The sequence below is a fragment of the Bos taurus genome, chromosome 11 (genome assembly GCF_002263795.3).
Source record: "Bos taurus isolate L1 Dominette 01449 registration number 42190680 breed Hereford chromosome 11, ARS-UCD2.0, whole genome shotgun sequence".
Classification (NCBI taxonomy): Eukaryota; Metazoa; Chordata; class Mammalia; order Artiodactyla; family Bovidae; genus Bos; species Bos taurus.
The window spans coordinates 20352908-20366385 of record NC_037338.1 but is presented as its reverse complement, the minus strand read 5'-3'; the positions used below and the strand labels follow the sequence as shown (position 1 = coordinate 20366385).

At 40.0% G+C, this 13478-nt stretch overlaps 1 protein-coding gene across 2 annotated transcripts in view; it reads right to left on the bottom strand.

The window, feature by feature from the left end:
• The window catches only part of RMDN2 (regulator of microtubule dynamics 2), a 76930-nt gene extending 69193 nt beyond the window's left edge, over positions 1–7737 (bottom strand). Inside the window, exons 1-2 of one of the 2 annotated variants that reach the window (NM_001352124.1) lie at positions 7423–7737; positions 409–876 (exon numbers count right to left, since the gene is read on the bottom strand). In NM_001352124.1, the coding sequence (NP_001339053.1) occupies positions 409–860 (452 nt within the window). In that variant the 5' untranslated portion in view covers positions 861–876; positions 7423–7737. Of the gene's footprint in view, positions 1–408; positions 877–7422 lie in introns of those variants that run through there. The other variant, XM_059891090.1, reaches the window with a different exon arrangement.
• Between the last annotated feature and the right edge of the window lie 5741 nt (positions 7738–13478).

The following is a 13478-nucleotide window of genomic DNA, read 5'->3' as shown; positions in this document are numbered from 1 at the left end:
CTTGTGGCTACCATACTGGGCAGACAGATTTAGATCATTTCTATGATCACAGAAAGTTTTATTAGACCATTTATTGGACAGTTCTTAACTACATAAGGGGTCAGAGACTGGCCACATTTAAAAACAGGTTACACGTTTTGGCAAATGATCACTGTCTTCCTCATACTCACGTGACGCCACCAGCACTAGCAAGTATTCTCTTTGTCAATGAGCTCTAAACTAAAGTACTGACCTCCACTGAATATGGTTTTAATTATAACATAAGCAAAAATAATCACTCCTTTTTATGCCTTATTATTAAATAGTAACAGCATATTTGACTGGGAATGTATAATGAAAATACCTAAATAATAGCAATGCTGCAATAAAGAATCAATTTAACATAAAAAACATCTTAAAGAAACTTACCCTCCCTCACTTTCCGCTTCCTCTGAACTATTACTTGTTGCTGAACTTTGAACTGTGGCAAGCCTTCTTTTTCTAGCTCTGTGCTGAGGACTTATCTTGTGAACAGTTACCTTCCCTCCAAGTTCACCTTGTATATACTCCTCCAGCTTTGGAATGGCTTCTTTAAGAACTCTGATTTCCTCTTTGAGTTCTTCCATATGTGTCAGTAATTCATTTAACTTCTCCAGTATTTGAAGCTGCCTTCCTTGAAAGATCGCTGTTGTTCCTTGGCCACTGGGCATTTCATCTTGCAAAGTCATCAAATCAAGTGAATTACCCAGAGAAAGAAATTTAGGTAAAGACATTGCTGTCCTTGGTTTACGAACCTTGTGATACCACAAAAGCAGCAAGCTGATTCCGGCAGTTCCCACCACAATGCCAAGTATCATTTCTCTATTTGTGGAATGAGGCATTTCTTAGGTTTTGTTTCTAAAATTAAAAAAACAAAAAAACAAAAAAAACAGTAAATGAACATTATTTCTGTCTTTGCCCAGGACAAAAATACTGGAGTTTTTTTCCCCATCAACAAAAATCACGTTTGCATCATCACAAAAAATTTAATAACACTTGATAAATCACAAACTAAAATAAATTATGAGTAATGGCCTCTATATGGCAATTACTATCTGAGTTTCCCCAATGGCTCAGCAGTAAAGAATCCACTTATAATGCAGGAGATGTGGCAGAAACCACGGGTTCAATCCCTGGGTCAGAAAGATCCCCTGGAAAAGGAAATGGCAACTCACTCTAGTGTTCCTGCCTGGAAACTCCCATGGATAGAGAAGCCTGGCAGGCTACAGTCCATGGGGTCGCAAAAGAGCCGGACACGACTTAGTGACTAAACGACAACAAAAAACCAAATTGCCTCTATGATGTATGTGGGTGAGTGGAAATACTACCTTTAAGGATATTACTGACAACCAATGTAAAGTATCAACTTTAATTCAGAATCGGTATTCTATACATCTGATCTGAAATTTACTCTTTTTCATGTATTTTTAAAGGGTATGATAGAGGTAAAAGCATCATTATAAATTTCTGAAAAAAACTGTTTCAGAATTCAAATTATGCTTAACTGTATCTGAACCTCTTGTTTGTATATAATTAACTTTGCAACGCTATGGACTGTAGCTAGAGTGCTAATGTCTGGGTTTTACTTTATCTTTCAGGAAAGCCCAAGAGAAAGCTTTTCCTTAGCATCTGGTTCACATTTCGTACTCCAATTTAGAGTGATGAACATTTTAAAATGGGATTTGGGATATATAATATAGAGAAAGTTTTGGCTTGTGTGTGCCCACTTCATCTTCTGCTTTATTCAATGCGGAAAGCAGAGACACTACCGTATGTGCAGGCTTCACCTCATTTCTTCCGACCAGGAATTCTGCTTCTTACTCATAGTTCTACTTCTGTCTGAGGCCTTAATGCTTTCATTTTCTTTCAAATGTTCACTTACTTTTAAAGTAACAAAAAACTAATTTCTTTGACTCCTTCCTCCTCCTGAACTTTCACCATTTGCATCAAAGACCTAAGCTCTGGCCCATCTAATTCCACATAACCTCAGCTACTTTGACAAAATGCACCATAATCTTTCTTTACTTTATCCCCTCTTCACTAGTTTTATTGCTTATCACTGTTTTTAAAGTCAGAAGGCCACTAAAGGAAAACAATAGTATAAATCTTTCCGCCACATAAAGTTACAGCAAGAAGTTGTCATCTCTAAACCAGGAAGCAGGCCCTCACAAGATACTGAATCTGCCAGTGCCTTGATCTTGGATTTCTTAGACTATAAAATAATGAGAAATAAATTTTTGCTGTATATAAGCCACCCAATCTACAGGATTTTGTTATAGCAGTCTAAATGGCCTAAGCCATCATCCAGAAAGCACGCAGATTAAAAAAAAAGACTAAACAAAGAAACCAAGTAGAGCCTATAGGGTAGTATCAAGCAGTCTAAAACATATATAGTTAAAAGGAAGAAGGGGTACAAAAAAAAAACCTTAAAAGGAAAAATGGCCAAAAAAAATTCCAAGTTGGACAAAGCCTAAAAACCCAAAGATCCAAGAAGATCAACATAATCCAAGAAAAATAAAATCAAACCAAGGTCAAACACTATTAAAATGCTGAAAGCTAGTAAGAAATCTTAAAAGTAGCCAGTGATGGGGAAAAAAAAGACATTACTTACAGAGAAAGAAGATAAGATTACAGCAGACAGTGTCTCAGAGATGTCACCTTAGAAACTAATCAAGCAAGAAAACAACGGAGTGACAACAACGGAGTGACACCTTGAAATGGCTGAAAGAAACTTTCAACTTGCATTTCTATACCCAGTAAAATAGTTTTCAAAAATCAGGGTATTTTAAACAAAGAAGTATTTAAAATACTATTTTAAATATTATTTAAAATAATATTTATTTTAAATATTGAACTATTTTAATATTTTAAAGACTATTTTAAAAAAAGAAAAGTTGAGAGAATCCATTACCAGCAGCCATTCACTACAAAAAATGCTACTGGGGTTCATCAGGCAGAAGTAAAATGATAACCACAGAAATTCGGGTCTATGCACAGGATGAAGAGCGCCAGTGGTGGCAAACATATGGCAAAATACGAAAGTCGCTTTTTTCTCATTTTAAGATTGATTCATTAAATACTTGCTTATTACAGCAAAAAATGACAGTAACATCATGAGGTTTTTTATCAGATGTCGAAGTAATAAAGTAGGATAACAGCACAAAGGATAAGGGAAAAAGAAAATCCGCTGTTGTAAGGGTCCTGGGTTATAAAGCAGTGTTATAGTAAGTTAAAGATCCCAGTTGTAAGCCCCAGGGCAACCACTCAAAAGACAAAAACAATAACACCAAAAAAAACGAACAAACTTCCATAAAAATGTAAATAATCAGCCAAAAGTGGTAATAGTAATGGGAAAACTGAAGCTATTTCAATTAGTCCAGAAGTCAGGAAAAGAGGAAAAAAGAACAAATGGGCAACCAGAAAACTAGAAGAAAAGAAATATCATGACTATACTGGAAAACAGCACCAAAAGATGGAGAAATAACATTTTTGTTTGTCAGTGGAAAAGATCCAGCTTTTTTTAAAGGAAGATTAGATAAATGACAGTAAAAGAGAGATTAGAGAATCGCTGCAATTAACATGAGAAGGAAAGGAGGGTGGATGGTCTCCAGTGCACAAGTACAGAGGCCGACCTCTGATGGAAACACAAACCATTGGAGTAATGAAAGAGAAGACAGATTACGTAAGCAGGTTCAGGAAGGCGGGGAGGTGCGATGGTGGGACCTTATGAAAGTTCTCTTTGATTGCTTCACTATTCTAAGTGAAATGGGAACAAAATAAACCACTGAGGAGGAGAAAGAGGGGAAGTAGTATTGTAAAGATGCAAATTCTGAATTCAGTTGTATACCTGAAATATGCTTTCCTATGGTTCACAGCCTATGATCTCACATACTGAAGCGAAGCATTACTGGGATTACCTGGTGGTCCAGTGGGTTAGGACTGGGTGCTTCCAACTGCAGTGGTCTGGGTTCAGTCCCTGGCTGGGTAACTAAGATACCACAAATCATAAAGTGTGGCCAAAAATCGTTTTAATTAAAAAAAAAAAAAAAGGCATTACTCATACTCTAAACAGTCAAATATGTTTCAATGATGCCCCATGGAAGAGAAAGACTAAGACTCTATTACCAAGAAGTCTTCCTAAAAGAAACTTTATTATTTATTTATTTTTATTTGGCTATGCCGCACAGCACACAGAATCCTAGTTCCCTGCTGCTGCTGCTGCTAAGTCGCTTCAGTCGTGTCCGACTCTGTGCTCCCTGCAGTGAAACCACAGAGTCCTAACCACTGGACTGCCAAGGAAGTCCCAAGAATATCTCTTTAGACTCCTCCGTAATATACTAGACTACAAGCGTTGAACACATGGATTACCCTATTTGGATGTATTCCTGCATCACAGGTTTAAGTATAAAAGAACTAATGCTTTTTAAATAATAACTTTCCAGAAACTATCTTGCGTGTTGGTGAATATTATATACAAGAGACTTAAGAATTCCTTCTCCTGAAGCCAAAGGTTCCAGTAGCAAGCCTGTGTGCTTAACCTGGCCTACCTGAATTCAGGACATAGTTTGTGCTGTGCTTTGTCGCTCAGTCGTGTTGGACTCTTTGAGAACCCATGGACTGTAGCCTGTCAGGTTCCTCTGTCTATGGGATTCTCCAGGCAAGAATACTACAGTAAGCTGCTATGCCCTCCTCCAGGGGATCTTCCCAACCCAGGGGATCGAACCGAGGTCTCCTGCATTGCAGGCCATCTGAGCCACCAGGGAAGCCCATCACTATTTTTTTAAGCAAAAAGTATTTTTGCCTAACCATTATAAATATGAACTCTAAGTCTAACCATCTGTCCACTCCCATCCTGTGTAGGAGACATGCCAGCAGCAGATTCAGACCAGTTTGTAACTTTACCTAAAGTTGGAGGTAATTATTATCAGCTAGTCAATTTTATTTCTACAAAAAAATATATCATAAACTATTTCAAAAGAGTACTACAAAAAGGCAACAGATACAAGAAAAGTCACTGTATGTTCATGATTTAATATTTACAGCACATCTAATAATCACTGAGCGTCAAGCTTGACCATCTTGGCTCTTTCTTGTCAATACAAAGATTAATGCAGGATGTTCACATGCTGACCTTGAGGTCTATCAGAAGAACTCTTCCTATTGATTGCTTTCTTGGCTCATTCCTGCTGGGCCTTCTTTGAATTTTACATTAAAAAAACATAGCCTAGTTTGAATTATTTTTTAATTTAATCAGTAAATAAATGGAAGTCAAGATCTACCAAGGAAGATCTTATTCCTGAGATGGTACCAGGTTTAAACAGGTGAGAAAGAGTTATCAAATTTTGTTTGACCCTTTCTTTAGAAATTATAACTTTCCTGGTGGTTCAGACGGTAAAGCGTCTGCCTACAATGCGGGAGACCTGGGTTCAATCCCTGGGTCGGGGAGATCTCCTGGAGAAGGACATGGCAACCCACTCCAGTATTCTTGCCGCCACCCCATACCAATCCCAAGTTATCTCTTTGAGGCAGGTCTTGCTATTATCTCTACTGGGCAGATAAGGAAACTGAGGCACATAGCTGTCAAGTCATTTATCCAGAGGTCACCCAACTAGGAATAAGAACTGTTACCCTTGATAACTCCTGGTACTGTTGCATGATGAAGATTCAGAAAGCATCAACAAGGACATAAAGGAGAATGCTGAGTGGGTAGAGATGTTCAGAACTGAAATACAACTTCAGAACTTTAAAATCAACTGGGAAAAAAGCTAGAGTCAACGCAGCAGGTATTGGTTTCAAATAACCACAACTAAAGAATAATAGCTCAAACTATGTCTGAGTTTTATATCAGTATAAAATGAATGTTCTAAGTCAATTAATTTGAAAAAAGGAGCTCATTAAAAAGAGTAACAGGAGAGTAATAGAACACTTGCTTGCCTGCAGTATAATTTCAAAGTTAATATTATATCATTTATATAATAACTTTGATATTTAATTATCACATTAGTAGTAGACACTTGCAGTTTATTATAAAAACAGTAACTTAAAAACATGTTGACTAGGGCATTTCCTAGTTGTCCAGTGGTTAGGACTCAGTACTTTCGGTCCAGTGGTGAGGACTCAGTGCTTTCACTGCTGGGGCCTCCAGCAATCCCTGGTCAGGGAACTAAGATCGCACAGTAGAAAGAAAGATAAAAAGATAGAGAGAAAAAAAGAATAAATCTTGGTTTATAATATAGATACACATATATAGAGAGAAATCAGACAGATTAATCAGATGCTAGGTATTATTCCTGCCACATGTTTTAATTAGTAAGGTGCTAATAATAATGTACAATAAGATATAATTTTATTACAAATTATTGGTATCTAAAATTAATATGTAATACATAATTAAAAGATTATTTGCAGAGATGAGAATTAAGAATTCTGCTGAAATAGTAAATCATCAAAATGTTGACTCTACAGAAACTTCTACAATAAAATTCCTTTGTAGAACATGTCATAAAAAATTAACTTCAGAAAACAATTGTCATGTTCTAGTTTCAATTAAAATTAATTTTCAGATATGGAAAGTATGCTTTACCAAGTTATTTACAATGCTTTCAAACAATATTTAGCATATACATTCACTTAGTTCATCAGCAGATTCTTAGCGGGGAAATACATAAAATACAGAACTCTGATAAACTCGGAAGAAGGATGAAAACTTGTGCAAATCAGGTAAAAGTACACAGTAAGGGTTACAAGTGACCATGAGTTGTAAGCATAAGGGAATTCTCTGAGACCTTGAATTAGCGATTAGATTCCCCACAGCGACCTGGATAACTCGATACTTTCTAAGTGAATTCTAATACTCCTATTTCATTCGGTTTTCACTTTTTCCCTCCTATTTAATAATTCTTTATTTCGGCCTCCCTGATGTTTGGCTTATCTGCAAATGTTTGTCCAACTAAAAATCTAGCATTCATTTTCTGTAGAACAAGTAGAGAATCCGAGTTTGCCAAAACAAAACAAAAAACGTTTGCCGAAGGCTGAAAGGTAAGAAAGCCCCAGGGCGCTCAAGCGAGAGGAAGGCAAGTGTCTCCGGCGGAAACTGAGCTGGGTCTGCTGCCCGCTCCCCACGCACCCAAAGCCGGGGGCCCGCGCGGAAATACTGGCGACCTCTGGGGTCGAAGGCGGCGCTGGAGGAAGCCGCTGTTAACCCGCTCTGCTGCCCCCAAAATACACAGCACCGCGGGCCTGCGGGAGGATGCCCAGCAGCAATGCGGCGGCCGAGAGGACGCCTGCACGACCCGGAAGTGCGGTGGCCGCCGCCGGAAGTGCCGCCTGGGCCCTCGGCTCTCGGCCCTTGCCCGCGTCCCACCCCGGGCCGCAGAGACGCACGCTGCCAACCGGCTGACGCACCTGTTTTCGCGGCGCTGGTCTCTCTGCCGTCGGAGACCTGGGACCTGCTGGCGGGGTGATCGGGAGCGAAGCGGCGGGCGGACAGTAGTCCGGGAGCTTCCGAGTCCCAAGGTCCAGCGCCGCGGCCGCGGTGTCCTGCCCAGCTACCGGAGGCGCCGGGGGAGGGGCCGGCTCCACTCGCCCTGCGGGCTCCCGCCTCTTCCCGCTGGCGGTCAACTCTCCGGGGCGGGGGCCCCGCGCATCTTTTACAAAAGGAGACAAGTGCGCCCTACCTGGCGCCTTGACTCGCTTCGGACTTTGCCGCCCGGTTGTCGCCTCCCCCAAAGCTCATCTCCCCGCCCTGACCACCGCGCCCTGGCTCAGGGCCACAAGCGGAGGTTCGGCGCGTTCTTGCTGCCTCCGGCGCGCTTTCGTCCATCACTGAGGCTCCCCAAACCCATCTCCTTGCCTTAGTATCATCCTTTTTCTCTACCGTTTTCTAGATAATAATCTTGAACCTTCCACGTGACAGAGTCAAACGTGATGTCTTGCACGAATTACTGATCAAATTATCCCAACTTTAACTCACTTTTTATTTTTTTTTAATTGGGGGATAATTGTTTTGCAATACTGTGTTGATTTCTGCCATACATCACCATGAATCAGTCACAGGTATGCATATATATTCTGGGTCCTGAACACCCGCCCTCCCCCGCCCGGCCCATCTCCCTCCCCATCCTTCCTGTCTAGGTTGTCACAGAGCACTGGGTTGAGCTCCCTGTGTCACACAGAAAATTCCCTCTTGCTATCTATTTTACATACGGTAATTATATATTTCCAGTTAATTCTCTCAGTTCTTCCCACCTTCTTCTTTGTTCTTACCCCAACCCCCACTATGGTCCTGAGTTGCCTTTAGGTAAAAACCTTTTTCTTCTCAGATGCTTAACAAAATAGAGATTTTATCCAGCTTCACCTTGTGTGGTTTGTGTCAATATAAGGAAAATAATTTCTGTCAAATGAACTATTAAAAAAACTGCACACTCACTCTTTCTGTGTTGTCCTTGCTTTGAGCTTTAAATTTAGGCTTGCAGGAAACTTGGTCTTGAGTGGTAGTTTCCTACCAATGTGTTGAATGGAATTAAAAATAGATGCACTCCTATTTATCAAAACCCCCCACAAAAACCACCAAAAAGCTGCTCTGTAGAGTCAGAAGACTAATTTCACAATCCATATGAAGCTATTTACTAATGGAGCTTCTATAGGACCTTTAAAACTACAAAATGTTTTTTGAGCTTTAGGAAAGCTATATTCAAGAGTAAGTAAGCCTAGCCAAGTCATTTTATTAAAACTAAGTTATATTTTGGAAGACAGCAAACCAATGTGTGTATATGCTCAGTCTCTAAGTTGTGTCTGACTCTGTAACCCCAGGGACTGTAACCCGCTGGACTCTTTCCATGGGTTATTCTAGGCATGAGTACTGGAGTGGGTTGCTATTTCCTCCTCCAGGGGATCTTCCCAACCCAGGGACGGAACCAGCTTCTCCTCTTGAGTCGCCTGCATTGGCAAGTGAATTCTTTACCACTGAGCCACCTGGGAAGCCCCAAAGTCATTTTATTAAAGCAATGTTATATTTTGGAAGACAGCAGACTAATACTTAGCATCTAAGATTTGAAACTGTGAGAACCCTTCTAAGAACCACTTTTGTTTACATCTTGTGGTTTGCAAGGATATTACAATACAATGCTAATATTTGCTTTATGTAAACAGAATATAATGTAAACCTGTCTAGCAGGTTTACATAGGTTTTTCTTTTAACAAGATTTTTTTCCTAAAGAAATTCAGCTGTTTCTTCGGTAACACTTTAATGGTTTGAAGCACCTTGAGATTTAAGCTTTTCCGGGAGTCCATGCAGTTGTTCACCGCTGTTTCCCCAGCATACATCACAAAAGAGGTCTGCAACAAAAATGTGGAATACGGGCTGAGAACAGTGCCTTACCAACCCCCTGCTCCAAAAGACAGTGCTGACTTGTTCTTCACGTTCAGGGAGTAGGGTCAAATAGCCAGATTCTTTCATATGCCTGTGTGGCACCTGTTTCCCCTTGATTATGTTTCTTGAGCAGTAAAAATTATCTGAGACGTAGAAATTCACATAGTGGTAGCCATTGATCTTTGGCAAAGTTAAAACTAAAAAGTAAAACAAGAGGAGCTGTATTTGCCAGGCATTGTAGGAATGCTATGGAAGAGAAGGAATGATTCCACCTGCCTCTACTAGGAATGAGGTCTAAAAGAAATGTCTGAAGGGAAAAAGAAAATCACTAGGAATCTCAGTCGACTCAATGGACATGAGTTTGAACAAACTCTAGGAGACAGTGAAGGACGGGGAAGCCTGGTGTGCTACAGTCCGTGGGGTCACAAAGAGTGGAACAGGACTGAGCAACTGAACAGCAACAACAAAGGAATCTCAGAGACTTTGTCTGTCATGAACTGAATGTTTATTTTCCTCCAAAATTCATTATATTTGATCCCTAATCCCCAATGTGGTATTTGGAGGTGAGGCCTTTGGGAAATAATTAGGTTGTGAGACTGGACCTCTCTAGAATGTGATTAATGCCCTCATAAGGATCCATGGGGGCTGTTTCTTATTCTACCATGTGAGGATACAAAGAGAAGCCAGCAATGTGCAACCTAGAAGAGGACCTTCACCAGAAACCAATGTTTCTGGTGCTATGATCTCTGATATCCCACCTCCAGGATCATGAGAAATAAATCTTGGCTATTTAAGCCACCCAGTCTATGGTAATTTGTTACAGCAGCCCAAACTAAAGACATTTTGATTCATCACCACCAGCACAGTATCACAGTCAGCTAACACCTCTGCTGTACGGGCCTTCACAATTTGTCCCCTTCTACTTTTCCAGCTTTTCTCTACCATTTTCACCAGACATCAATTCTTCACTTCAGCTGTAAGCGAACTACCTTATTTTCTTTCCATCAGTCACACATTTCCCCAGTCTCTGTGTCCTTTTTAGGCTGCTCTCTGTAATACTCTCCTCTTTGCCACCTGCCAAAAACCAGTTCATCCAATTTAATCTGCTTCCCTTGAGAAGCTACTTCACACATCCTCCTCCTCCCCCAAAGAAGTACTCCTCCACGCCCTGCCAAAACTGTGTGGAAGGGTAAGGAGTTCCCGTAAGCACAAACCCACTCCGGGCTGACTTCCTGCTCCCAGGTACACTGGATTATTGTTACCGCTTGCTCAGTGACTGCTGCATCCTGGGGTCCCAACATATTCAAGGCAAGGATGTATTCATCTTTGTATCCCCAGCGCCTGGCACAGTGCTCGTATTCTATATTGATAAATATTTGAAAAGCTTTCTTTGAAAGTATTATTTACTCTCAAGAGAAAAGCGTTAACGAAATTTGTAGTCTTTTGGATGGTGGAAACATGAGAAGTGTCAAGGGTATGTGGTGGTGCAGGAGGGAGTGTTTCATTTTTATTTCTTGGGTTTTACCTACATGGTTTTATTTCCAGCAAGAAATTGAATGACAAAGTTGGTGGATGAAGGAGCCATCCAGACATAGCTGAAGCTCCAAGTTCCCCAGCTTAGGTCTGTAAACTGGAGGGAGATCTAATAGCAACTACAGCCACAACAGAAAGGTTGATTGACTCCTAGACTCAGGTCTTGCTTTATTCTGTATATGAATTATCTTAGTTCATCTTCCCAACAGTCTTGTGAGGTAGGTTATATTATAGATGAGACTTGCTGCCTGTGATGGAACGTTGGCAGGGGACTCTTCATAACACCTTTGGTGAGCACATCATAGCACTTCTCAAGTATTACTGTTCTGTCTGCATGCCCTACTTCAGTTACTTGGCGTTCAGCCTTCTCTGCTCCCTCTATGGGGATTGAACCTCCAAATCAGAGCACTTATCCCACGGAAGGCTTCCTCATTAGGGCTCTGCCACTATCTCTAAACCACAGGGTTTAAAATTATGGCAGGTCTATCATATTCAGTGTAAGCTAGGAATAGAGTTTGCGGGAAAATAATCCTGTGTCTAATATAAACAGTTTGGGGCTTTTTTTTGATATATATATCAGGGATTTATGCTATGCTATGCTATGCTAAGTCATTTCAGTCGTGTCCGACTCTGTGCAACCCCATAGACGGCAGCCCACCAGGTTCCCCTGTCCCTGGGATTCTCCAGGCAAGAACACTGGAGTGGGTTGCCATTTCCTTCTCCAGTGCATGAAAGGGAAAAGTGAGAGTGAAGTGGCTCAGTCGTGTCCAACTCTTAGAGACCCCATGGATTGCAGCCTAACAGGCTCCTCTGTCCATGGGATTTTCCAGGCAAGAGTACTGGAGTGGGGTGCCATTGCCTTCTCCTCAGGGATCTATAGAACACAAGAAAATTATTCCCAAAATTTCTGGAAAAATACCTATGACTAAATCGGACCTGCCAAGGGAAAAATGCTTTCATTGAGAAAGGTATAAGGATAAGTTTATTAACTACTTCCATAAGACTAAGCAATTAATATAATAAATTATCAGTCACATCATACAATAAAATAGTTAGCCCAATATTTTGGTACTGAATGAATATTAAATGGTATTTTTAAAAGACATGTATAAAAAAGAAGCTAGCAACAATATTTATGTAATGCTGCTGCCAAGTCGCTTCAGTCGTGTCCGACTCTGTGCGACCCCATGGACTGCAGCCTACTAGGCTCCTCCATCCATGGGATTTTCCAGGCAAGAGTACTGGAGTGGGTTGCCATTGCCTTCTCCATTTATGTAATACAATGTAGCAATTCAATATTAATCAATTTGTTAAAAATATAACTGCCTCGTTAAAGCATAGAATTCTTATAAGAAAATTTTTGTTGTGTGAGAAAAATTAAGTTTTTTTCAATGTCATATAAGTTGCCTGATTGATGCTAACCTTGGTCAATGATTATCAGCAGTTTTTCCATGACAGATAAAGATAGGGATGAAGATTCTTCAGATATTGCAGGAGTTTTGTAAGTCACATTCCTAACACTGAGTTTCTGAGTACAGCCTGTTCAAACAACCGCTTTGGATATACTCTAAAATGGAATTCAACCAACGCAGAGCAAAAAGTCAATTTGTCCCTCCCTTCTGCATTCTTTCTTCATCTTGAGAGCAAGTGTTATGGGACATCTTTGACAGTATGTACGTCAACTTTAGATGTCAAGGTCAGTTTCATTGTTTGTGGCAGATTGCAAAGAAGTCAAATGTTCATCAATTAGGCAAAATATTGTTACAATATATGTATGTGTAAATTAGGCAAAATAACTGAATACTTTTAATTATATATAAAACTAGAACAAACAATTTCATTTAGGATATGGATGGTAAGTCAATTTTGTGTATGGTTCTCCTGGGAAAAATTGGGGTTAGCAATTTTCCAGACCTACTGTCCTCAGACAATCCAAATAAAACTTATTTTCCCTTTAGGAACAATATCTCATTCAGGAAATCGTTCAGTAGACAGCGGCAGCCTCTTGGTGTGCAAATCAGCTTATAGAGACAGTTACTCTCCTAATGCAATAGAGACACATTAACTAGTCTTCCACTGTTAAAACTTTTTCCATTTTATAAAAGTTGTGTTCCTATCTTTATAATTAAGGTGTGTATTTAGACTCTCATACAAAGAAATGAATCTAGAAAAAGAAGGAAATTCACCACTGTAATGATTTTAGAAGAAAGCTTGTCTCATTAAGCAAGTGACCAAGTCCTTTGTATTGTAATCAAAAATAATTGTAGTTTGACTGCTTAGAACTGGAAACATATCATAAAAGTCATGCTATAGAAATTGTGGTTTGTTACTTAAGTAACCTCATAAAATCCTTTTAATCCATACGATAATATGCTCAATGGTTTTCAGCTGAATTCTAACAGTACTGCTGATGTCAGGAAATCATCTTCTGTACTATGGCCTTGGCTGCTTCCATTAAAAAAAAAAAAAGTACCCTTGACTTTACCAGCTGCAGCAGCTAATAACTGTCCAATGAAAGAAACACCCATCCTCCAGCTATGACGTCTGTCAGCCTCTG